At 40.3% G+C, this 24730-nt stretch overlaps 1 protein-coding gene across 1 annotated transcript; it reads left to right on the forward strand.

The window, feature by feature from the left end:
* Nucleotides 1-1886: 1886 nt before the first annotated feature.
* Nucleotides 1887-19666, forward strand: LOC122662505 (ubiquitin-fold modifier 1). The gene is made up of 4 exons (XM_043858160.1): nucleotides 1887-2006; nucleotides 2147-2244; nucleotides 3458-3490; nucleotides 19396-19666. Exons 1-4 carry the CDS (start codon nucleotides 1942-1944, stop codon nucleotides 19473-19475), a joined length of 276 nt encoding a protein of 91 aa, XP_043714095.1. The 5' UTR covers nucleotides 1887-1941; the 3' UTR covers nucleotides 19476-19666.
* The last annotated feature ends 5064 nt before the right edge of the window (nucleotides 19667-24730 follow it).

Here is a 24730-nt window from a genome sequence, read left to right on the forward strand (position 1 = left end):
GGTATTACAAACCGCATGTAAATCGGATAACGAAAATCGAATAGAAATTGCTAAAACCGCATCGCATATAAAATGATTATAATTTTAGGTGATTCTTCACCAGTGCGGTTTTGAATTCTACATTGCAAAATGTGCACCGAACCAGAACTGCATTGTATAATCAAAATCGCACCGTTTGATACCCTTAGAACTACTCCTATTCTTGACACGTAGGGGTGTCAATTGCAGGTCCGGCCCGACAGAACTGACCAAGCCTGCCCGACTAAAGCGCAGCCTGGCCTGGCCTATTTAGCCCGACACGTTTAGTAATTGGGTGGTCCTAGTGTGGGGTTCTAGCCCGTTGGGCGTCCGACCGGCCTGACTGATTCCAAGCTCAACCTAGCTCGATCGAGCCTAGCCTCACCCTTTAGGCTTTTTTTTCACGTACTCATTCTTAAAGGTTAGTGAACCCAACCATCAAGTTTGGAAAGGTAAACATTTCTTGTTCCAACATGATTTATCCCATGGGATCCTATTTCTGATTTCCATCATACCATTGAAGAAAACCCATATGTTGTTTAATCCATTTACTAATCATTCATGAGTCAATATCAACAAAACATAAAAAACTCGTGGAATATCCATCTTCTGGTTCTTACATACACCAAATTTGTTGGTAGTCATTCAAATCTAGATCTATTTTCTATGATACTTTTCTCAATACAATTTTTCACTCATTTCTATTCTTGTATCTTAGGGTTTTTTTTTTCACTCATAGTTATTAAGGTTGCACATTTTAGAGCCCGTTTAAATTTAAACAGACCCATAACTCAGTTTTGCACTGTTTAAGGCCCGATTAAGACCTGATTACACTAGTCCGATTACAGCTCGAAGCCCGATCAGGCCCAGTACAAATACTTAAACGGGTGGTCACAATGCAGGCTTTAAGGACCGTGTGACCCGGTTAGGCCCGATCTAACCCGACCGAGCCTAACCGGTTGACACCCCGACACGCGTGAGCTCAGGAGCGGGAAAAGAAGTTTGGGTTATGTTATTGGCACTTGAAAATCCAATAATTACAACGCTGTCCGAGGTGTAAATAGGGATGTAAATGGATATTCGTAAATCTGTATTCGATCTGCGTTTGTATCCGTTTAGGAGAATCCGAATTCGTCCGAAATTAATCGGATACGAATATGATAATCCCCCTATCCGACCGATTATTATTCGATTCGTTTAGCAGTCTAACGGTAATAAAATATCTGAAATATAACTCTGTGTTTGTCTATCCTTTTAAGTTACCTTATTGGATTTTGTTATCTTATTTTTATCAATTTATAAGTTAAGATAATATGATTATTTTTCTAGATTTGCTATTACTTTATATAAATTGTTTTATGCAATGTGATACATGGAATTACATATCTATTAAAAAATCAAAAGTAAAAACGTAAGAGAATAAAAGACTAAGAAAAGTAGAAGAAATGGTGGTTACTGAACTCTCAAGTCTCTACCCTAACCTTCATCATAAAAGCGGTAAATATGTCAACGGATAGTCGAAAAATCGTATTCGATCTGTATTCATATCTATTTAGGAGAACCTGTATTAAAAAAATCACTATCCGGAAATTATCCGAGTCCGTCCGAAAATCGGTAGGATATTATTCGAATCCGTCCGAATATAATCGGATACGAATATGATAATGCCACTATCCGACCGAATTTGATCCATTTACATCCCTAGGTGTAAGTGGACTCCCAGGCTTGAGCGGTCCTCAATCTCTTGATTCCTGACAGAGACGAGTGTGGATCACCACCGTCTATGATCTGTAAACGCTATTACAATTTTGCCCCTCTTCTGTAGCTATTTGATACGCGGAGAAACAGAGTTTAGAAGAACCAGAATATATGTGCTCTCTCTCTCTCTCTCTCTGGTTCTGTACAAATTTCTAGAATTCAGCAATGGCGGGTGGAAAGGTTTCCTTCAAAGTCACTCTAACCTCCGATCCCAAGCTTCCATTCAAAGTGTAAGTTAGAGATTTCTGTAGATTTTAATTTTTCATCTTCAAAGCGGATTTGTTGTTTATTTGTTAAGAGGAAGAAGAAAATCTTCATAGCTGATTCAATTTTGTTCCTCAAATCTTACAATTTTGTTTATGTATTCAAGTTTCAGCGTCCCAGAGGCAGCGCCTTTCACGGCAGTTCTAAAATTTGCCGCCGAAGAATTCAAAGTACCTCCCCAAACTAGCGCTATCATCACCAATGGTGCACAATTCTTCCTTGATTTCTTTTGGTTCTACTGGTTGTTTTTAGGGATCCTTTGCAATTTTTTTAATTTTTTGTCATGGAGAAGTCATGTAATTTATTCCTTCCTTCCCCTCCTTTCATGGGCGCATTAGTGTCGTTAGTGAAATTGAATTAGCCCAGTTTTATTTGCGAGTGGTCTCTCATCATGGAGATTTACGATGATCCAAAAAGGTTTGGGATTGGAGCAATCAACCCAATTTTATCTGGGATTAAATTTTTTTTTTTTTTTTTTATCATCTTAGGGTTTGAAAGATTTAGGCTGTGCAGTATCTTTTGAGAAGGCAAGACCCACAAAGTCTGCCGATTTGTTTGCCATCTCTTTAGGTTTTCTTGGAACTGTCATATGGTTGTTCTTGTTCCCAAAATTTTGCCGCTATGCTATTTAACCCGTACTTGTGTTTGTTTGATTCTTGTGAGTTGTCAGGGTTGATAATCTTGATTGAACTTCTAGTGGGAGATACTTCCGAACTTTGAATGTTATAATTGTGACTAATAGATATAAGGGAAAAGGAACGCTAACCGGTGCTTTGCATGGCATGTACCTGCCCCCAGATACAGCCTAGAGCGAAAAGACCGGCGCTGCCCCCTGGAAAGGCGGAAAGGACCAGCAGAGCCAGTCTTTTTGTGCTGGGCTGTGTCTGGGCGTAGGTACACGCCCAGGCACAACACCAGTTAGCGTTTATTCTCCCATAGAAATAATTTCTTGTCAATGGAGTTGCTAGAGATGATGTAGGAATATTAATGAATATGAAAGCAAAGTCTTAATTTAGTAAAATATGCTAAATTTATGTTCTAAAACACCTATTAGCTACAATTGGTTGTCCAAGAACTCATCAGACTTTGTTAGAGATAGGTTCTTAGAATTGATTAATGAATGCAAGTCTCCTGCCAAACATACCATTCAACTTCTGCACTTGCTAGCTGTAAAACTATGTTATTCTACAAATGTGTTCATGGTTCATAAGACCTGATATAGGTGACTATATTTTAGAATGTGGAAGCAGTGCACATGCGGCACCACCTTGGCCCCACCCAACTAACAATTAAACAAAGATATATAATTATTTTCATCTTCTAAAGGATAATTATGTAACACTTGTAGAATATTCCTTAATTTTGTGCTTCGTATCATTTAGTCATATTTGACATGTCTTGTTAATTTTGTGTACAGATGGTGTGGGTATCAACCCTCAACAAAGTGCAGGTATGTCGAAGAGTTGAACTTTTCTGGCTGTAAAGCTACTTTTTTTTTGGGGGGGGGGGGGGGAGAGGAAGATTTTGGTCTAGTTGGATTTGCATCTATTATTTTCAATTGAAGTAACTGGATGCAATACTTTGTTGGACTACCAGACTGGGTTTTGTGCATTTTGGAGTTTTTCTTTTGTCCTCAACCTGATGAAAATTTGGTCTTTAGGTTGAAACTTGGTAATTGTTCCAATCTCCAAGAACTTCCACTATTGGCTGCTCACTTGGCTAGTATGAGTGCATGGGGTATATTGGTGTGTGTTGTATAGTCACATGTGTGATGGGACATAAATGAATTTCAAATGGGCATGACCGTCCATGATATATTAATTCAATTATCATTCCACACACACATTATACAAGAAAAGATTCATTAAATCCAACACATTAAGATGCACAAACATTTAAAAGACTGATTCTGGTGGACGGCAAGTCGGCAACCAATGGCCAAAAATGGTGGGTGGGTCCTTTGGAGGCGCAGGGAATAGAAAATTGACAACCAGCCAGATATCAGACTTGAAAACTTTGAAGAATCTATGAATCAATATCAAGTCTGGTATAACAGTAGTCAATATTTATAATTGAAAGAATTTTAATAATTTGCAGTAGAACGATCAGAAGGGGCTGAGATTCTGGTTGAGTAGTCCTATGAGGGAGACCAACTAGTCCATAAAATTCAGTTCAATCTGATAATTACTAATTGATGAATCAGCTTTGCTTGAAGAATAAGCTGTGTTCAAGAACTGAACTTAATAACTGTTAATGTTAAAGAACCTGATCAGGATGGATGGAAAATATAGCCAGATGGTCGGTCTAAAATCTGTAGTTGATCAATCAGAATAGAGAGAGAATAGTAAAAAAATCAATAGAGGATTTAGCTCTCAAAACAGGATATGGATAGACCAGATTAAGAAGAATGGAACTAACCCGATTAGCACAAGATCGATCACAAAAACTAAGAATAACCAGAGTTGAATAACTATAATCAAATTCATCGACCTAACTAGGAGGAACTCACAGCAAAGCCATACACAAGCACCAAATCCATATGCCCTCAGGCATAACAAGAAATGGTATTAATCTCAATTAAAAACATGTGTTAGTTTATAGATTAGACTGACCCCTAAATCCTAGTCAGACCACGACTCAAAATAGAGGTGTAAATTGGCCCGGTTCTGGTTATTTGGTTCGATTTCTAATTGGTTCTGGCCTCTTGAGGCCAAGATCGGAATTGACTGATTGACTAATCTGTCCTAACATGACCAATTAATATACAGTCAGTCCGTCCCAGTTCTTAGTCAGTTCCAGTTAAACGGTTCCTAATCGGGTTTTACCCATTTAAGACCGATTTTTTCCCAATTGGTAATTGGTTTGGGCTATCTTGATTCGAAGTTTTTGTTGGCTTCGGGCCTTAGAGTCTGTCTTAGAGTCTTCTTATAAATTTCTCCTAATTCTTAATAGGTTTTGGGCCTTTAGGTCTCAAATATAATTTTCACATCACAACTCACAGCACTACAAAGGGAAGAAGAACAAGATTAGTCGAAGAAGAACAAAAAGCGGGGGGGGGGGGGGGGAGAGGTACGTTGGCAATAGATCAGACAATGTGAAACGGAAAGGGAAAATAATAATAATAATAAAAAGATGAAGACGAAGAAGATGTCATAATGTGACACCAGATCTAGCTTCACAACGGGATCCCAATATGACAGTCCAATCACTAAAAAGATTTTAAATTAAACATAACTTGGATAATCACAAATAAGAAGTATTGATATCCTTCAGAAGATGATAGAGATCTAACGGTAGGAATTGGAGTAATTAGAGAAGTGTCAAATCTGAAACTAAATTGTAGCTGAAAAAAGATTTTAAATTAAACCAATTCCAAGCAATAAAACTGCCCCAAACTTATGTTGAGTTTCACACTAACCCCCCAATCTGGTTCAAATCTGATGGCCTGATTTAAAGTAATTGAAGAGTATCAGGTCTGATTCAGCAAACAACCAGAATTCAAGTGATTTTGAATAGCAGCAGATCTGATCTTGCCCATGTTATGTTTTAGAGTAGAAGAAGAAGAAGAAGAGAGAAAGGCTCCAATAGAGCAAACACGATATTGGGTTGTTTAGTTTTGTCTCAAACTAGAGACAAACTAGTTTATATTGAAAAGAATAGATAATTACACAGAGGCCCCTGGCCTTATACAAATGACATAAAGAACATATAAAAGATGTGGTTATATACAAATATACCCCTGACTACTATTTCTAATACTCCCCCTCAAGCTGGGTGGTATATGTCATACATGCCCAGCTTGTCCAACAAGCAACCAAAGTGATAAGAGCTAAGTCCTTTGGTGAAGATGTCGGCCACTTGTTCATTTGTCTTCACAAAAGGAATGTAGATGGTCTTTGATTCTATCTTCTCCTTGATAAAATGTCTGTCAACCTCAACATGCTTTCTTTTGTCATTTTGAACTGGGTTGTGGGCAATGCTTATGGCTGCCTTATTATCACAATATAAGCTCATAGGTTTAACAGTCTCAAATCCCAATTCTTGAACAACTTTCTTCAACCACAAGATTTCACAAACTCCATGAGCCATGGCTCTAAACTCTGCCTCTGCATTCGACCTAGCCACCAGAGGTTGCTTCTTGCTTCTCCAAGTGACCAAATTTCCACCAACAAAGGTACAGTATCCAGAGGTGGATCTTCTATCAGAAATAGATCCAGCTCAGTCAGCATCAGTGTATGCTTCAATCCTCAAGTGACCATTTCTAGAGAAGAGAAGACCTTTTCTAGGGCATGACTTCAAATATCTGAGGATCCTGTAAACTGCATCAAGATGTCCCATCTTGGGTGCATGCATAAACTGACTTACCACTCCAACAACATAGGCTATGTCAGGCCGGGTAAGGGAAAGATAGATTAGTTTGCCTACTAATCTTTGATATTTTTCAGCATCCACAAGAGGTTTGCCATAATCTTCCCCTAGTTTGTGATTCTGATCAATAGGGGAGGAGACTGGTTTGCACCCTAAGTAGCCTGTCTCTGTAAGTAGATCAAGGACAAACTTCCTTTGACAAACATTGATCCCTTACTTGGATTTTGAAACTTCAATCCCCATAAAATACTTCAATGGACCGAGATCTTTGATCTCAAATTGTTGAGCCAAGTAAAGTTTAAGCTTTGAGATTTCAGCCTCATTATTTCCCGTGACCACAATGTCATCAACATATACAATGAGAGCTGTAATAGTGCTGTCCCTCCTTTATATAAACAAGGTGTGATCGGCTTGACTTTGAGTGTATCCATTCTGTAAGATAGTTTGTCTAAACCTCTCAAACTAAGCCTTAGGAGACTGTTTGAGTCCATAAAGAGCCTTCCTAAGACGACACACTTTTCCATTGCCATCAGGATGCTTGAAGCCAGGAGGAGAGTGCATATAGACCTCTTCTTCTAAGTCCCCATGTAAGAATGCATTCCTTACATCAAGTTGGTACAATGGCCAATCAAGATTTGCAGCCACTAAGAGAAGTACACGAATGGAATTATGCTTGGCCACTGGAGCAAAGGTCTCCTGATAATCAATGCCATACACCTGTGTATAACCCTTGGCAACAAATCTTGCCTTATACCTCTCCACAGTACCATCCGATTTGAACTTGACTGTGAATACCCATCTGCATCCAACAGGAATTCTCCCCTTTGGGAGTTCAACAAGATCCCAAGTGATTCTTTTCAAGAGCCACCATCTCTGTATTCATTGCTTCTCTCCATTTTGGATTAGCTATAGCCTCTGCTACATTCTTAGGAATAGATATGGAGGAGATAGCCACAGTGAAGGCAACCCCTGTAGGTGAGATAGACTCATAGGAAACAAACTTGGCAATAGGATTAGTACATGCCTGTGCTCCCTTGCGAAGAGCAATGGGAAGATCTAGAATCATAGGAAACAAACTTGGCAATAGGATTAGTAAATGCCCGTGTTTCCTTGCGAAGAGCAATGGGAAGATCTAAGTCTAAGGATGGGGAAGTAGAAGAAGGTATACCTGTCTCAATGGATGGAGACTCAGGATGAGGAGATGAAGGAGGATTTTGGCAGGTCTTCTTTATGGGAAGCCATGAAGAAGGATTGTGGCTGGTCTTCTTTGTATACACCAGCAGCTCCCCCTGTTCTCCGTTCATCTGTGCACTAGGAGGCTCCCCCTCAACAACAGTATCCACAAAACTTTTCTTTCCCTTGTCAATCTGAAAAGGAGGAATAAGAATAAGAGAGGAGGAAGGGAAGGGAACAAACTCAGGAACCTCTTCAACCTCACCACCAAGGGATGAACACTCCCCTTGAAGAGGTGACTGAAAATACGGTATGGTTTCAAAAAAATGGACATCTTTTGAGAGAACCCACCGACGGGTAGGAGGATGATAACATGTGTATCCTTTGGAGCTAGAGGAATACCCAAGAAAGAGGCACTTCAGGGCCTTAGGATCCAATTTAGTGCGGGCAGATTTGCTAATATGTACATAGCAAATGCAACCAAACACCCTTGGTGGAAGGGAGAAAGATGAAGAAAGTGAGGGTAAGACATCAAGAAGAACCTTGAAGTTCAAGACACTAGAGGGCATATGATTAATAAGAAATACAGCAGTGAGTAAGGCATTGAACCAAAAAGTTTTTGGAACATGCATTGTAAGCCAAAGAGACCGAGCCCCTTCCAGAAGGTGGCGGTTTTTTCTTTCAGCAACCCCGTTTTGTTGTGGGGTGTCAATACATGCCACCTAATGGATAATGCCATGGTCATAAAAAAAGGTTTCCAAACTACCATACATATACTCCCCACCTTTATCAGAACGGACAATTTGAATACGAGTTTGAAACTGGCTGTACACCAACTCATAAAAATTTTTAAATGTGGCATAGACATTACTCTTTTGTTTCAATAGGTAAACCCAAGTAACTCGAGAGAAGTTATCAATGAAAGAGACAAAGTAGCGGAAGCCACGCAAAGAAGTAACGGGGAAGGTCCCCAAACATCAGTGTGAAGTATATGAAAAGGTGAAATAGATCTATTACCAGTAGATGGATAAACTGTCTTACAACTTTTTGCAAAAAGACAAGGTTCACAATGAAAAACATGATTGACAGGAAAAGAGTTAAATAAATGTGGCAACAGTTTCATAACAAAAAGGAAGGGTGTCCCAAACAACGATGCCAAAGCAAAATATCCTCCTGTGTAAGTCCGCCATCTTACCCACACACATAAGATTGAGCTTTCGCAACGGGGGAGACACAGGTGTCCAGAGCATATAAGCCATCTGCTTCACGTCCACTGCCAATCACCCTCTTCGTCACCAAATCCTGAAAGAGACAATGGGTAGGAAAGAAAGTGACAAAGCAGTTCAAAGATTTAGTCAATTGGCTAACTGAAAGGAGATTCGTAGCAAAGTTTGGAAAATGAAAGACAGACTTCAAAGGTATAAATGGAGTAACCTGGACATTTCCCTTACCAAAAATGGAAGAGAGGGAACCATCAACAATTTTTACCTTATCTTTCCCAAAACAAACAGAATAGGAATCATAAAGCTGAGACCTACCAGTCATATGATCAGTGGCACCTGAGTCAATGACCCAGGGAGTGGTGCCAGAGGAGGTAGAGACCTGTAGAGCAGCGGAAGTAGTGGTAGTAATAGAGGAGGAGCTATCCATGTGGGTATAATCCGGCGAAATGCAGCTATGTCCTCCTTGGAGAGAGAGGATGGATCAAACTCATGAACTCCAACATGGGCCCTCGGCCCATTCTTCTTCTGTCCTTTCTGTACCCCAGATGAAACAGAGGATGGCTTCCCGTGAAGATCCCAACAAAATCCTTCTTGTGCTCAGGCTTGCCACAATAGTCACAGGGGAATTTGCCCTTACTAGCTCCCTTAGTGGAGGGAGTACAGTCCTGAGGAATGGAAGAAACAAGAGCAGAGCGCTCAACAGTGGGAGTGGTCTCCATAGCACCCCTACGGGTCTCCTCACTCTGTAGATAACCACACACCTCCTCCAGTGTGGGAAGACAAGGTCGGCCAAGGATCTGCACCCTTGAAGGTTCAAACTCAGGGTTAAGACCACCAAGAAGGAATAAGACCCTCTCCTTCTCAAACAACTAGTGCACTTTGGGCTCATCATCAGGACACAACTGGAGATCTTTGTAGTGATCATACTCCTCCCAAAGTCCCACAACAAGACTATAGTATTCAGAGATACTTTTATCACCATGTCGCAAGCTAACAATATGTTGGAGGAGTTGATTAACCTTTGTAGAGTCTCCCACCCTATCAAAAATATGAGCAACACTATCCCAGATGTCTTTGGCAGTCTCCTTGCTCATAAACCTCCTTGCAATCTCCGGCTTCATCGAAAAAATAAGCCAAGTCATCACAAGGGAGTTTTCGGTTTCCCATTTGGAGTACTCTGGATCAGTAGAGAGGGGAGTCTTAATGCTCCCAGATATGTACCCCAACTTCCCTCGACTCCGAAGAATCAGCTTCATAGAGCGTGACCAATCCAAGTTATTTTGATTGTCAAGCTTGACAATGGGAAGTTGAACATTTGGGGTATCATATGACAGAGATGGAGGCAAGGTTTGTTGAGGCAAGGCTGTTTCAACATTTTTTTCACCCGTCTTGACCTTAAATCAAACACTTGGAGGACCCAAACAACAGCACCTCAAGCAAAACAAATTCTTCTCAAAAAACAGCAGTTAAAATTAGGAACAAATAGTGACAAAAAACTTGAAAAAGCTTGTAGAACCTCACACGATCATCAAACAGCAGCGGAGTAAAAAGGAGAAACCTTCCTTGCCCAAAAACGATGCTGAGTAGCCCAAAAAATCCCCCAAACAAAGCTCTATTGAAGAGGTTTTTTCAAACAAGTACCTTGGCTGGCGGAAAAACAGGCAGAACAGCCTGGCCGAAATGTAGTTCTGGCCCTTTGATTCTTCCAAGAGACTTGAGAGGGTACAATGGGAAGAAAGAGGACTTCCAAACGAAACTAGAGCACTTGGTTGCTCTCCATTTGGATTCCAAACAAGGGAGAAACAGATCTGTGAAGATACCCTAGGGTTTTCTTCAAACAGCAACAAGAACCAAGAGAAGAAACTAACTCTTAGCCTTCCAAACGATCTTCTATCACCTTCAAACTCCAGGAATAATATGCTCTGATACCATGTTATGTTTTAGAGTAGAAGAAGAAGAAGAGAGAAAACCTCCAAGAGAGCAAACACGATTTTGGGTTGTTTAGTTCTGTCTCAAACTAGAGACAAACTAGTTTATATTGAAAAGAATAGATAATTACACAGAGGCCCCTGGCCTTATACAAATGACATAAAGAACATATAAAAGTCAAAAGATGTGGTTATATACAAATATAACCCTGACTACTATTCTTAACAGCCCAATCTCTGCTCGAGTGCTCCTCTTAGGGGTGGCTTGCAATCCCACAAAACTGGCCCTGATCTGATTGACAGATCAGTCTCAGTTGCATACGCAAAACAGGCTGAAATCAACACAAAAACAGGGGAACCGCAGGTTTCTAGGACTCTGTTTAATGAGACCTATGGTATCAGATATTGATCACCACTGGTATGAATCAGATCTGAGGATGGACTCTAAATAAACCAGAGAACGAAATCTAATAACAGAAGGCTAATCGATGAGTTAAGGGTATCTCACACACTGCTTCTCACAGACTTCAGGCCAAAGGCAACTCAATCTCATTCATTAATCAAAATCTTATCTATGGCATAGGCCTTTACAACCTTTTTATAGAAAACTGAGTTAAAAGTCCTAAGCTAATTAGGAGAAGTAAAACCTAAGTTAATAACTAATAACAGAATCCTAACTTAAATAGAGAGAGAGAGAGAGAGAGTATCATGTTTAGAAAGAGATAAAATATGACGAGACAAGTGCATTCAATTGATTATTTTTAAAGGATGAGGTTTCTTACATGTACTAAATAGGAATTAAAAATAAAGCATACTAAATTTCTAATAAGCTCCCACGAGCTGGAGACCTGGTTCTATCATCTATGAACCTGTTCTATTATGAACCTGGCCCCTTTTGTGGTTAGGTTCTTGTGAGTATGCTTGAGACCCGAGAACCTATTTACATCTTATAGTATGTTACACACACACACACAAAGAGAGAGTATCATGTTTAAAAAGAGAAAAAATATGACGAGACAAGTGCATTCGATTGATTATTTATAAGGGATGAGGTTTCTTACATGGTACTAATACAAAAAAAAGATGTCATTTTCGGTTTTGTTGAAGATTTAGGGTTTATATGCACTAATCATTGCAAAAAAAAAAAAAACCCTAGTTTGGTGCAATAATTCATCTCAATTTTCACTAATCTAGTGAAAATCCCTGCTTAAAGTCCATCACAAAATATTCCCAACCAAAAAACCTTTTGTTTAACTATTGTTTCTGTCTGACCTTCGCAAGACAAAAAGCATTTCTAATATCCCCCTGTTACAACATACTTCTATTCCATAGACATTTGAAATGACTAGAAAACCTAAAATGGGCCATCTAAATTGATTTCTTATCGAGATATTTTTATCAATGTGTAATAACCTAGTAAATAGTTCAACAAATGAGAGTTGGACTTTAAACACTATGACGATGATTCTAGAGGTACTTTTGTCCTTTTACAAATACCAACAACTAAAATGCCTTGAGAAGTTGTTTAAATTTTAGTCTCCTGAAGGTAGACGTGAGGGCGTATGAGCTTCTAATGGGATGAATGACTGCCCCTTGGTGGTGCCACCGCCTCCCGAGGTGCCTCCACCCCCAACCCCCCTCCTCCCTTCTCTGCCCCTCCGTCAACCTCCACCCTCCTGCAGCCAGTGTGACTTGGAGCTCCCTCTTCGCTCAGCCCCACTCCTCTTTGGGGGATGGTCTCTCCCTCTTCTTTATCCCTCCCTCCCTTGACATTGACTCCAAAGTGGCTCTCTGCCCCTCGGTCTCTTGAACTCAGCAGCCTTGAGATGGTGCAACTCCTTGGTCAGCCACTTCATAGGCAGCTGAACCCCACTCCCCATAGTCAAAAGCTCCCTAACCAAGCAATGGAAGCTAACTGGTCAAATTCTCTTCCATAGAAGACAAGCTTTGAGCCCTTGAAGGAGGTCCTTGGCACGTCGGTTGGAAACCTATTCTGCTATGCCAATGGGATCGTCATCTTCAGCTTCACTGCATCATCTTTGCCTCATCCCTGTCTGGATCTCCTTCTGCACTTTTGGTGCAAAGGTCTTAGAATAGTGGACTCTGTTGTTGGTAAGCCTCTGTACTCCGATGCTTGCACCAAAAGGATGGACCACTTGGCATTTGCTATGATTTGTGTGGAGATCTCAACAACTGAAGCCCCTCCATCTTCAATCAAGGTTTCAGATGATGAAGGTTTTTCCTTCATTCAACCTGTCATCTATAAGTGGCTTCCACCCCAATGCCTTGCTTGTAAGGTGTTTGGACATGATTCAAAAAAATATCAACCAAGGCCTTCTAACTTGGTAACATAGTCCTAGATTGGTAGAGGACCAACTAGGAGCCAGTAAACCAGGATCTGTTATGAACAGGTGAATCGGCTAGGTCAAAATAGGTTTTTTTGGTGAAATTAGGGTTAGGGTTTGGTTAGTGTTAGGGTTTGAGGTGTTGGTTATGCTAGGCAGGTGTAGGGGAGTCTATCAGTGAAGGTCCTGAGATGTTTTGATGGGCGGAGGTGTGTAAACTAGAATGGCAGCAGGTTAGGTTAACGGGTTTCAGGTTTTTGGAAAAGAGGAAAAGAGGGGGATCTAGGGTTTAGGATGGGAAATTGGGGCTAGGGTTTGGATCGATTATCCCTAGTGTAGGGAATGAAATTCGATTCAGGTATGGTGTGGTTTTGATGATTGGATTGGTTCTGTGAAGAATTTAGGTAATGGGATGATCTCCAGAAATAGGTGGGATGTGGTGGTTTGAATGGGGTAATGAGAAAAAAACTTGGTTCAAGTATTCCAATTGGGTAGGAGAATACTCGATCCAATTATATGAAGGTGTTGTTAGCTGAATGGTTTGGTAAGAATTTTGGGGGATGGGATGGTTTTAAGAGATGGATGGGAAAATTAGGGTTTTGGGGTGGTTTGGAGGATTAGGAGAAGAATGGGTATTGATGAGATGATTCAAACTTACTGTTGTTGCAAGGGCAGCTCAGTTGGTTAGAGGATCTTGAATAAATCTTGAATCTTGATCTTGAACTTGAAGGAGATCTTCAAAGAATAGAAAGAAAGCTTCAAAGAACCACTCGGGCTTCACACCGCAAGGTGTCGATTGGATCAACACCAATCCTACCAACGAACCATCCAGGCATCCCGCGGCAAGATGTCAATCGGATCAAAGACCGATCCTACTAGCCATGATCAAACACAAGACATAATCTTCAATGAAGAAGAAGAGCAGCAAAAACTTTCATTAATATCAAAATTTGTGTTCAATACATGCTTCCCTTACAACCTTATATAAAAGACTCAAAAATAGATTCCTACAATAAAAAGGAAAAGCCTAACCCAATCCTTGACCGATTAGGAAACTTAACTCACTAGGAAATTGAAATAGACTTAAAACAGAGTCCTAATCGCCCCTCTAAACACTTAAAAGAAAACTACTAAAATCATTTAAATTGAACCATTGGTTGAATAGGTTCAATTTATGAACAAAAACACCAAAATAAAACTAAGTTTGGAACTAAAACAACTAATCCCGTATGTAACCTAATTACCCATATTTTAGGCTCATAAAAGTGGCCTATTACATAGAAAACCCATGGGATCAAAGGCCCAACATGTATACAACCCAACCTAGACTTATTCCTAAGCAAAGAAGCTCAGTTTGGTGATAAATCTGCATCACCAGGAAGCTCCGCCCTCCCTAGCTACTCGCGGTATCTTGACCTCCACTCCTCTTTCGACCTCCATAGCCAACATTAGTTTTGCCACCCTTCCTCGTACATTTATCCTACTCCCCATCCTTCCCTTCTTCATTTTGGCCCATAGTCCTCTGCAAGCCATCGCTCTTTGAGTTGCGGCCATCACAGAAGCCGTCGTCGTTGTTGAGCTCATCTCCGTGAGAAACCAATGTCAGGTTAACTGATCGGTCATGGCACAACTTCGAGCTCCCTCCCTCCCTCTAGTCCATACCTCTCCTTGGACTGCTAGTACAAGACTTTCTTGCTGCTTCAAATCATTGGTGAAGGACCACCTGCTTCACCAGCTGCCACCTTGTCTGAGGCTCTGTCGGCTCCAGACCTCGAGAACCCTCAACCTTCAGCCCCCCTGACTAGTCACCATCCTCTGCCTACTCCTGCGACTTGCCCCTCGTCGTCCATACCTAAGCCCATCCCTCTTTTTGGTCCAACTGTTCCATGACTTTGTCTCCCTCGGTGTCTTCTCTCTCTAATTCGAAAAATGTTTCTCACCTGTCCTTACCCCCCTCTTACCACTTCCAATTGCTTCTTCTGGAGTGGGGTCCACTGATTTTCCTCGATCCTCCCTTCCCACTCTCTTGCCTCTTGTTTCCGCTAACACTGGGATGCCCCCCCCCCCCTTCTCTCTCTTTTCCTTCTCTGCTCAACCCCTTTCTGCCTTCATCTTCTGCTCATCTAAATGGGTCAGCTCTTTTGCCCGGCCCATTAATCCCCTCTTCTAACCCTTTTGGCCCATCGTCCTCTTCCTCTGACCCTTCTTCCCTGGCCCACCCTTCTCTAGCCCACTCTTCAGCCACCTATAGTCCCTCGTCCCCCCTCCCTTCGTATTTACCTTCGCCACGATTCTAACTCCCCTCCTCTTCTTAAGAAGCAGCCCTACATAGACTATACCTTGTCCATCAATGAGAAGATTATGCCTCTAAGCATGGATATTAGAGGCCATGCCCTCTGTTGTGGCTCTTCGGATCCTTATACTACTGGATAGCACACTTTTGTTGAGGTTGGGTCTGGTTGCCTTGCTGTGGCCTGGGTTTTCCCCTTTTTAGTGTGTTGTGTTTGATTGGAGTTCTCTCCCTTCTCTTTTGGAGGCCCTTTCCTTCCCTTTTGTTTGGCAGGGCCTTGTAATTGGTTGAGCTTGTATGTTCTCTCCCCCCTTTCTCTCATTTGGTAATAATTTTTTGGGTAAATTACACTCAACCCCCTGAGGTTTGTCCTAAATACAGTGCGACCCCCTGTGTTTCTAAATTATATAGCTTGACACCTTTAAGTGGACGGTGTTAATAATAAAATGTAAAATGCCAACTTTGCCCTTCTAACATTTAATACCAAAAACCTATTCAAACCCCAGATGTGAACTTATTTTTGTTGGGTTCGAGTGTTCCTGGTAAAAGTGAACTTATTTTCGTTTTAGCTGAGCCACCGTGGTTGTTACGTTGAAACAATGGCGATTGTTCGTGATCCTTTCGCTTCCGGCTACATCTCCTTCCTAATTATTTGCATTCACCTTCCCCACATAATGAAGGGCGTAGATCCAATTCAATTCACTGCTCCTGCTCTAATCAAATTTTACGGCCTTTTGGATGTCAATGGTCTGTTCAGATTCTCCTGTGAAGTTACTGCAATTCCATGAAAATAGTGATTGGGGCTTTTAAGAGCTGATGAAGGAAAAGGGAATAGAGAAAAAAGGGGGAAAGAGGGAAAGCATTTTTTGGTTTGTGTTTCTAACATTCTATTATTAGTAATGAACAGGTGTTTGCTATTGAAGGACGAGCAGAGAGTACCCAATTCTGTGATTCTGTGATTCTGTGGTCGTCTCTGTCCTCATTTCCTCTATTTAATTCGTCTCTAATTCCCTCTCCTCCCTCCCTCACCCAACTTCTGTCATTGCCCGGGCCCCCATTGCCCTGGCTTTTCTCTCTCTCTCTCTATGTGAATAAAACTAGAAAGGAAAAAGAAGAAGAAAAAACGGAGGAATGTATGTCAGAAGATGGATATGTGGGCTCTCCATTTTGATTCTGTTTGAGGTCTCCAGTGTCTCTGCTTCTAGGGTATTCACTAAGCTTTACTGTTTTCACGAAATTCTCAAGTTTAGCAACATTAAATTCGTCATTACCGTTGATCAGTTGCGTTGAGCAGCACCCATTACTAATCCACAAATTAAACTCAGAACAAGAAAAGAGGAATTAAATAAAAAATTAAACGATTTTCATTATTTCTTTTCAAACTGTTGCGAACCGTGTTGAACAGAGAGATCAGAATCAAAGACCAAATCCTTAAGAGAGAGAAGAATTACCTGAGCTAAGCGAGAAATCCAAATCAAAGACACAGATCGTTGCTGGTCGTCTGTGTCATTGTTTAAATGTGAGAGGGGGTAGGTCTGCTTGCTCAGAGAATCCTCTCCCTGAAAAGAAAACCGAGAAATGCATTTGAGGAAGTAAGCAGTAACCATCCTGGACAGAAACTGGAACCCTAGATCTGGGAAACTTCGACATTCACCTGGAACCGTAGATATCTCAAATCCGTCGAGGAATAATTAATGGCGAAACTGGAACCAGACAAGAATCGAAAGAAGAGGTGACTGATTCGAGTAGAATTGCCTGAGCTAAGCGAAAAATCCAAAACAAAGACACAGAGCTAAGCGTGAAATCCAAAACAAAGACAACCTAAATTGAAAAAAAAAAATTACCTTCCTAGTCGTCGCCGGTCATCGCAGTTTGTCGCTGGTCGTCTTAGGCCTCGGTTACTATAAATTGAAAGTTAACTATGAATTTTCTAGCTATAAATCTTCCATCAACAGGTTTTTAAGATATTTTCCCAATTTATAAATATACTCTTATCAACAACAACAAACAACAACTTAGCCTTATCCCAACTAAAGGGGATCGGCTACATGGATCTTGATCCTCCAATCAGCTCTATTCGAGGTCATACTTGATACAAGGCCTAAGCTGTACATGTCTTTCCTCGCCACTTCTCCTATGGTCATTTTAGGTCTGCCCCTGGCTCTTTTATTTCCTTCGATCTAAATCAAATCCCTCCTCTGTACTGGAGCATCCAAGGGCCTCTGTTGAAATGGCCATACCACCTCAAACGACTTTCTCGTAGCTTATCATGTATCAGAGCTACAATCAAATCAGCTCTAATATGATCATTCCATACTTTATCCTTCCTAGTTTTGCCACTCATCCATCTCAACATCCTCATCTCCGCTACATTGAGTTTATCTATATGATGCTTCTTAACTGCCCAACATTCTGCACCATACATCATAGGCGGTCGTATGACTATCTTATAAAGTTTTAAAGGAATACGCCGATCACGCAACACTCTGGATGCACCTCTCCACTTCATCCATTTTATTTTAATTCTATGTGAAACATCGTCCCTTATATCACCTTCTTTATTTATGATTGAGTCCAAATACCTAAATTAATCACTTTGTGGAATTTCCCTCATCAATTTTCACCACCTCATTAGCCGTTCTAGTGTAACCAAAGGTACACATCATATACTCCGTCTTCATTCTACTTAGCTTAAAACCTTTTGATTCTAAGGTTGATCTCCATAATTTCAACTTGGCGTTAATCCCTGCTTTTGTCTCATCCACCAAAACAATATCATCAACAAAAAACATACATCAAGCAACCTCATCTTGAATATCTCTGGTTAAATCACCCATGATAAGAATAGTTGTCAAGGCGTTGCCTAGGCGCCTTGGGCGCCTTGGTCGCCTAATTGGTGTTGCCTTGAATTTGGACCCTCTCCAACGCCTTGGGTCGCCGAGAAGCCGTGACAACTATTATGATAAGTGCAAACAAATAAGGGCTTAAAGCTGATCCTTGATGTGACCCAATTGTAATTGGGAATTTACTACCTTGGTTCCCAACATTTCTTACACTTGTCACTCCACTATCATACATATCTTTAAAAATGTATTATGTTTTCAGACATTGGCACATTAGATCCTTAACTGTTGTATAGTTATGTCATTGTATATTGAACTATTAATGGTGTACTTATGAAGCCATGACATAAAAATGTTATAATGAGGTTGGTGCAAGGGATTGTGACCCTTTTCATTATTTTATATCTGATTTTATTTAATTTTTAATATGATTGTTTATTTATATATCAAATCTTTTGTCATATAATTCTCTGGTTTTATGCACTTGTCTATCAGTTTTCATTTTGGTGTTTTTCTCCATGGCTTGTAGTTCAACTTCAAACTCTTTCTTTAGCTGAAAATGTTATAGAACTGATTAATGGGATGTAGAAAGAACCGAAAGAGGAAAACAAATTTTGAAGTTCCAAACACAGTTGATTTTCTTAATTGCAGCATTTTTTGAGCTTCATGCATGTCTTGTACATTTCAAACGGAATTTTTACCTATTTCCAGCATCAATTCTTATCTTCCTCACTCATGTAGAGTTTCTTCTTGATACCTTGTAATGGTGAGCCAAATAATCGAAATATGGCTCTGATAGTATCGTACTTTAAAATGCTGATAGGTTGTTGGACTCTAGATACTTAATAATAATTCATGGTTTAGCAAAGTAGAAACCTAACTACCAGACATAGAGAAGACCGAGAGATGAGAGAAGAAAGAGGGAAAGACAATAGGAGGAAGAAGAAGAAGAAACAGCAATAGGTTGAGTGCTTAATCTATCGCTGGTGATTGTATTTATTTATAAGCCAATAAGGAATCAAAATTACAATAGGAACAATAAGGAAAACAGAATAGGAATAGGATTCTTAACTCTAAATCACTAATCCTACTAACTCACTAACTTACAAACACACCCTCGGTGGGACATTCTCCCCAACCGTGAGATATCAACATTTTAACACATGGTTTTGTTGATTTTCTCAGGAAATGTCTTCCTTAAGCATGGTTCGGAGCTACGCTTGATTCCTCGTGATAGGGTTGGAGCTGGTGGGGCATTCTCTTAGATAATGCATCGTTCTCAAGGAGAGAGTTCGTAATCCACTGTCAAGTGGTAATGCGTTCTTGAAGCAACTTATGAGTTAAACTCATCTTGCATAGAATTGGAGGATTGCCAGATTGTAATGCTGTAATGGATACTGTAGGCCCACTAGAAAATTGAATTGAAATTCTATGCCCAAGTACTTTTAAATGAGGTTGTATACATTAGATATTTGATCTTTCTCACTTAAAAATGGCAAAACAGTAGTGCCTTATGGCTGTGTTTGTTTGGCTAGAGGAGAGGGGAAACAAAAATTCAAAAATCGAATCTTCCTCCCCCCCGCTCTCTTGAAACAGCTTTTCTTTCCCCCCCCCCCTCATAACAATACAAACAAACTTAGCCTTAGAGAGTTAAATCTGTCATTAGTATTGTTTATACTTTATTTCTATCAGTATCTGGTAATATAAATCTGTCATTAGTATTGTTTATACTTTCTATCAGTATCTGGTAATATTGCTTCTAGTTATGTATTATTTTATTGCTTTTAACTTTTACCAGTATCAAACATCAGTATTAGGTATTGCCCATACACAGACCCCTCCCTTTGTCGGACACTCTAGTGGTCCGTAGTTGTTTTAGATAAATATGGGTTTTGAACACATATCTGAGGGCTGTAGAGCAAAACCCAGGGGAGAGTTGCCAATTAACAGGTTCTCTGCCTAGTGGATATTCCTGTGTTTTAAGAATTTCTTTTTGCGTTGGGTGGTTTATAATGAAGTGCATCTGTTAGTCACAGGATTTGCACTGGTCTATGCATATCCATGTACTATCTTGGGTTTCTTAGATGTTTTGGTGCTGGAATTTAGGGATCAGATCAGTCATGGCCAATCCTGAGTTAAATCGAGGATCCCCTTCCTACATCTTCCGATCAAATGTCAGATAAATGTTTTTGTATATCATTTATTCCTCCTATTTTACTGGTTCCTGAAGCCTGGGATGCCATGTGCCGCATTTGAATAGGATCGTTCAGTGAAGCCTTAAAGCCATTGTTAGACCTGGTAGTTGATGGTGGATGGTCCACCCTATTTCTGATGTGCAATTGGAATCAAAACAGCATTCCTTAGGTTTTTGTGTTTTTCAAATCTCCATATCTGGTGATTGATGATCTAAATAATTAAACTGTCATTGCTGACAACTTGATTTAGCTGTTTATATTCATGGCATGACATTGCCAGGACTTTGGATCAAGTGAGTGTGGTATGCAGCTGGGATAGCTATGCCTGTAGTGCACTTTGCAGAGGATCTAAATTTGCAATTTGCTTCTACGGATGCGAACTTGTCACAGTGCAATTAAGGCCGCAATGGGTTGGGCTGTTTTTAATGAATTTAGTTTTGAGTTCGAATTGGGACGGACTCGGGCCTTTGTAATCCAATTATAAGCCCAAGTTTCTCATGGTCTGACCCATGTTGCACCCTCTCCACATATGCTCTGACTTTGGGTTCTTCTGGCTTGACAATGTGCCTTTGATTTGAGTAGTTGGGTCAGTAAAGGCCTCCTTTTCCTGCATTGTTTATTCTTAGCTCTGTAGCTTACAACTTTGCATAGCTCAAAGCCTGAAACAGAAGGAGCGGAACTGGGTTTTAAAACCAGGAATTGGTGACGGACGTTGGGCAGAATGAGCATAAAAAAAACTCTTCAATCGCCCTAAGATGGTAGAAATCGAGGGAATTTTGGCTTGAATAATCTGATTCAGAACCTAGAAATCGAAATTGGTCCGGGTTAATTCTGATATGAATCGGTCCTGACCAATAAGAATCGATCCCAACCGATTTCAATACAAGTTAATTAATAATCGATTCCCGATCCGATTCAACCTATTTTTTAACCTTGAGCTGAAGGGACATCCAGTAAATAGAAGGACCTTGAAGGTATTTCTAGTCCAATCGTTTGGAAGTCAAGATGGATACGGGATCTTCTTAAAAGGACAAAGGACCCCATGAGTAAACTGTTCAGCAGCTGGTCCGGAAAATTTGGGGGATGGGGTCAGAAAGCGAAAGCATCGATTGCAAAGCCGACACAGGACTCCTTTATTGTGTTTCAACTCTGAAATGGTTGGGGCATCATAAACCCCCCAGCATCCAATGGAGCAAGTAGAGGCTGAAAGCTCCTTGTACCCAAAAATAAACAGAGGCTGCAAGCATAGGAGCCTCTGCTTATGGATACAATTTTCTGCCCGGTGTAGTTCCCCTGGTACCCCTAACAAGGGGGTTGCAATGACCATATCACCTTGCCCGAACACTCTACCTGGGTGGGGTCTATCTCCATCTTATTATAGGCACTAGGGAATTGGACCGGATAGGAAATTGCATGAGATAATTTTCCCTCTGCCTATACGCTTATACGGTTCCATTGCAATGGTTAGTGGTTACCGTTGAGGAAGCGACATGTCACATAGATTCAAATCTAATCAAGATATCTGCCATAAATTCTTCTGTGCGTAAATTCTTTCGTGCGCTCTTATATTATTTAGGAGAAAAGTTCTTTGTGGGGAAGTTTACTGTCCATGCCCAGACGGGCCAGACACATGGGGAAGCACAGATCAGGTCCACCATCCATGTACATGGTCCGACATTGGGACTTGGTCTATGCTCAAATGGAATCCAGGAGGCCCACAAAGGGGGCTATGGATTCCATGTGGGCATGGATCAGGTCCCAAGGTCAGAGGGGGTAAAATGACCGCCCCACCCCCAAGATGCTTATGTGCCCCCTCTCATTGGCTTTGTATGTGCAAGGGCCATGCTCTCCTATAGAGAGTCGTCTCTCTATTTATTTAATATTGAATATTCAAAATTGTTTTTAAGAGTTCAAGTGTTCAACCAAGATTATCATATAATTATGGAAAAACGAATGTTACCCGGTGACGTAGCCCTTACGTCTTGATATAGGTTGCGAAAATTCTTTCATGCGCTCTCATGTTCTTTATATAATGTGAAAAAATTCAAAAACTTTCTTATTAGTTCAACCAAGGATCATACAATTATGGGAAATCGGGTGACCGCCTCCATAAATTCTTTGGTGTACTCTAGTATTCTTTATTTTATATTGAAAATTCATTGTTTTTTAAAAGAGTTCAACCAAGATTATCATATAATTATAGCAAAAAGAATGGTATATGGTCGTGTGGCCCTAGTGCCTTGACACAGAACGACTAAATTTACCATCCCATCATGAAATCAAATATCCCACTCATGTTGATGTTGCATGCACTTTCATTGGCCTCTGTGTTGGTGCAAGGATTGCATGCCCAGACAACTATATCTTGCCCTATAATTATAATAATTATGAAAAAAAAAAAAGGTTTTCTCGACAAACACAATCAATGTAATCTAATAACTGGGAGAGAAGGTTTCCTAGAACTCATCGATGGTGAGTTCCTTCAAAGGAATGCAACACTTGGAGATGATTCTCGTTGATTTCTCCTTCTCCAATGGTTGTAACCCAAGCTTGAAGATGAAGAGGCTCTCTCTACTTTCCAATTACAAAATTATATTGTGTTGTTCTTGCTAAGCCAATTAGGGTTACAACCTTAGTTTTTTAAATTAAAAGACAATAATAGAGATTACAATCTAACGGACCCAATTATCCCAAGTGAAGTGATCCTAAGAGAGTAGTTATTAAAATATTATTAATTATACAAAAAGACAATCCTACAACGGCGCAACATGAAAAACCCCAACGATAGAAAACTTTCATTGCGTTTTTCTCCCCACACAATCAACATCTATAATGGAGCTTGCAAACATGTAATCAAATCACCTCCATAATCCACTGCACATTAATAAATGAGTATCACGATCAATGACAAGAATAAAAAATTTTAAAAACACTTTTCAAATAATATTTGTTTACTATAATTATAAAATAAAAATCATTTTTTCAAACTATTTACAGGCTTGGATTTTGATTAGTAAGAGTTAGACAACTTACTCATTTGGATGTTCTCCGTAAAAGAAGTAGTGGCAACTATACTGAGTGTTACCTCAATTCACATTATATCCTAAATGTTGAGTGGAACGATATATAGCCAGTTCTGTTGATAGACATCAACCATTGATATACCACATACGCTGATATGCGCAATGCATAAATGCAACAATAAGTGCCTCTCACGTAAAAGAGAAAAACAATTATCAGAGATTCCTGTTACAAAAAACAACTAACAGTGACCATCTAGGAATCTTAATAGATTAATGTTCAACATACAAATGTACCCATATCTATATTTCCATGTCAATCCCTATTAGGGAAATATATAATGTGGTAATCCTAAAAAGATTGCTCAATTATGTCCATAATTGTGAACCAGTAAATGGTAACTTTTGGGTTGCTATGCATTAAATGATAATGATAACAACCATATAATCATGAACTACAATTAGTTAATTTAATTTAGTTTAATTTGGTTTGATAGACATCCATCATATATCATAAAATCTAACATCTCTACCTGTGTTCTTTGGATCTGGGGTCATGGGTTAAAGAATTGGTATTGATTAGCTGATCTGTATTGGTAGAGGTCGATACCATTAGATGCCCGATTCTATATTGAAGTAACGGTATGGACCAGGGATAAATCTCTAAGCCGAGAATAACCTATCGGGGTGCTGCGGCCCTAAGCCGAGCATAACCTACCGGGGTGTTGTGGCCCTAAGTCGAGCATAAGCTATTGGGGTGCTGTGGTCCTAAGCCAAGCAAAATAAACAGGGCTATCCCCTAGGTCCACGCCCGGGCTTAATTTACCGGGGTACCCTCCAAGTCTACAACCAAGCAAAATGAACCAGAGTATCCCCTAGGTCCACGTCCAGGTTTAATTGACCGGGGTATCCCCCAGGTCCACAGCCGGGCAAAACAGACCGGGATACCCCAAGGTCCATAAACGGGCATATCTAGATGGGGACTGACCAAAGACTTAGTAAAAACATACAAAAATTTTACTCCCTTACACCCATGCTGTGTCGTAGGGAGTAGGGAGAATCTGATGTACATAAAACTAACCATCAGTTGGATAAGTGACATGTGGATGAACACCAGTCAACACAAGGGAAGGGCATGATTGAAATTACATTGGCAATTCCTTGCGCACCATGACTTCAAACAAACCCGAATCCCATCCAACAACTGATGCGCCATGCATAGAATATTCCCCAAATCAAAGAAACCTAACGCCACTCTGCCATACACACAAAGATACTCGACCAAGAAGGGGGACACCAACTGCC

This window comes from Telopea speciosissima, chromosome 5 (assembly GCF_018873765.1).
Source record: "Telopea speciosissima isolate NSW1024214 ecotype Mountain lineage chromosome 5, Tspe_v1, whole genome shotgun sequence".
NCBI lineage: Eukaryota > Viridiplantae > Streptophyta > Magnoliopsida > Proteales > Proteaceae > Telopea > Telopea speciosissima.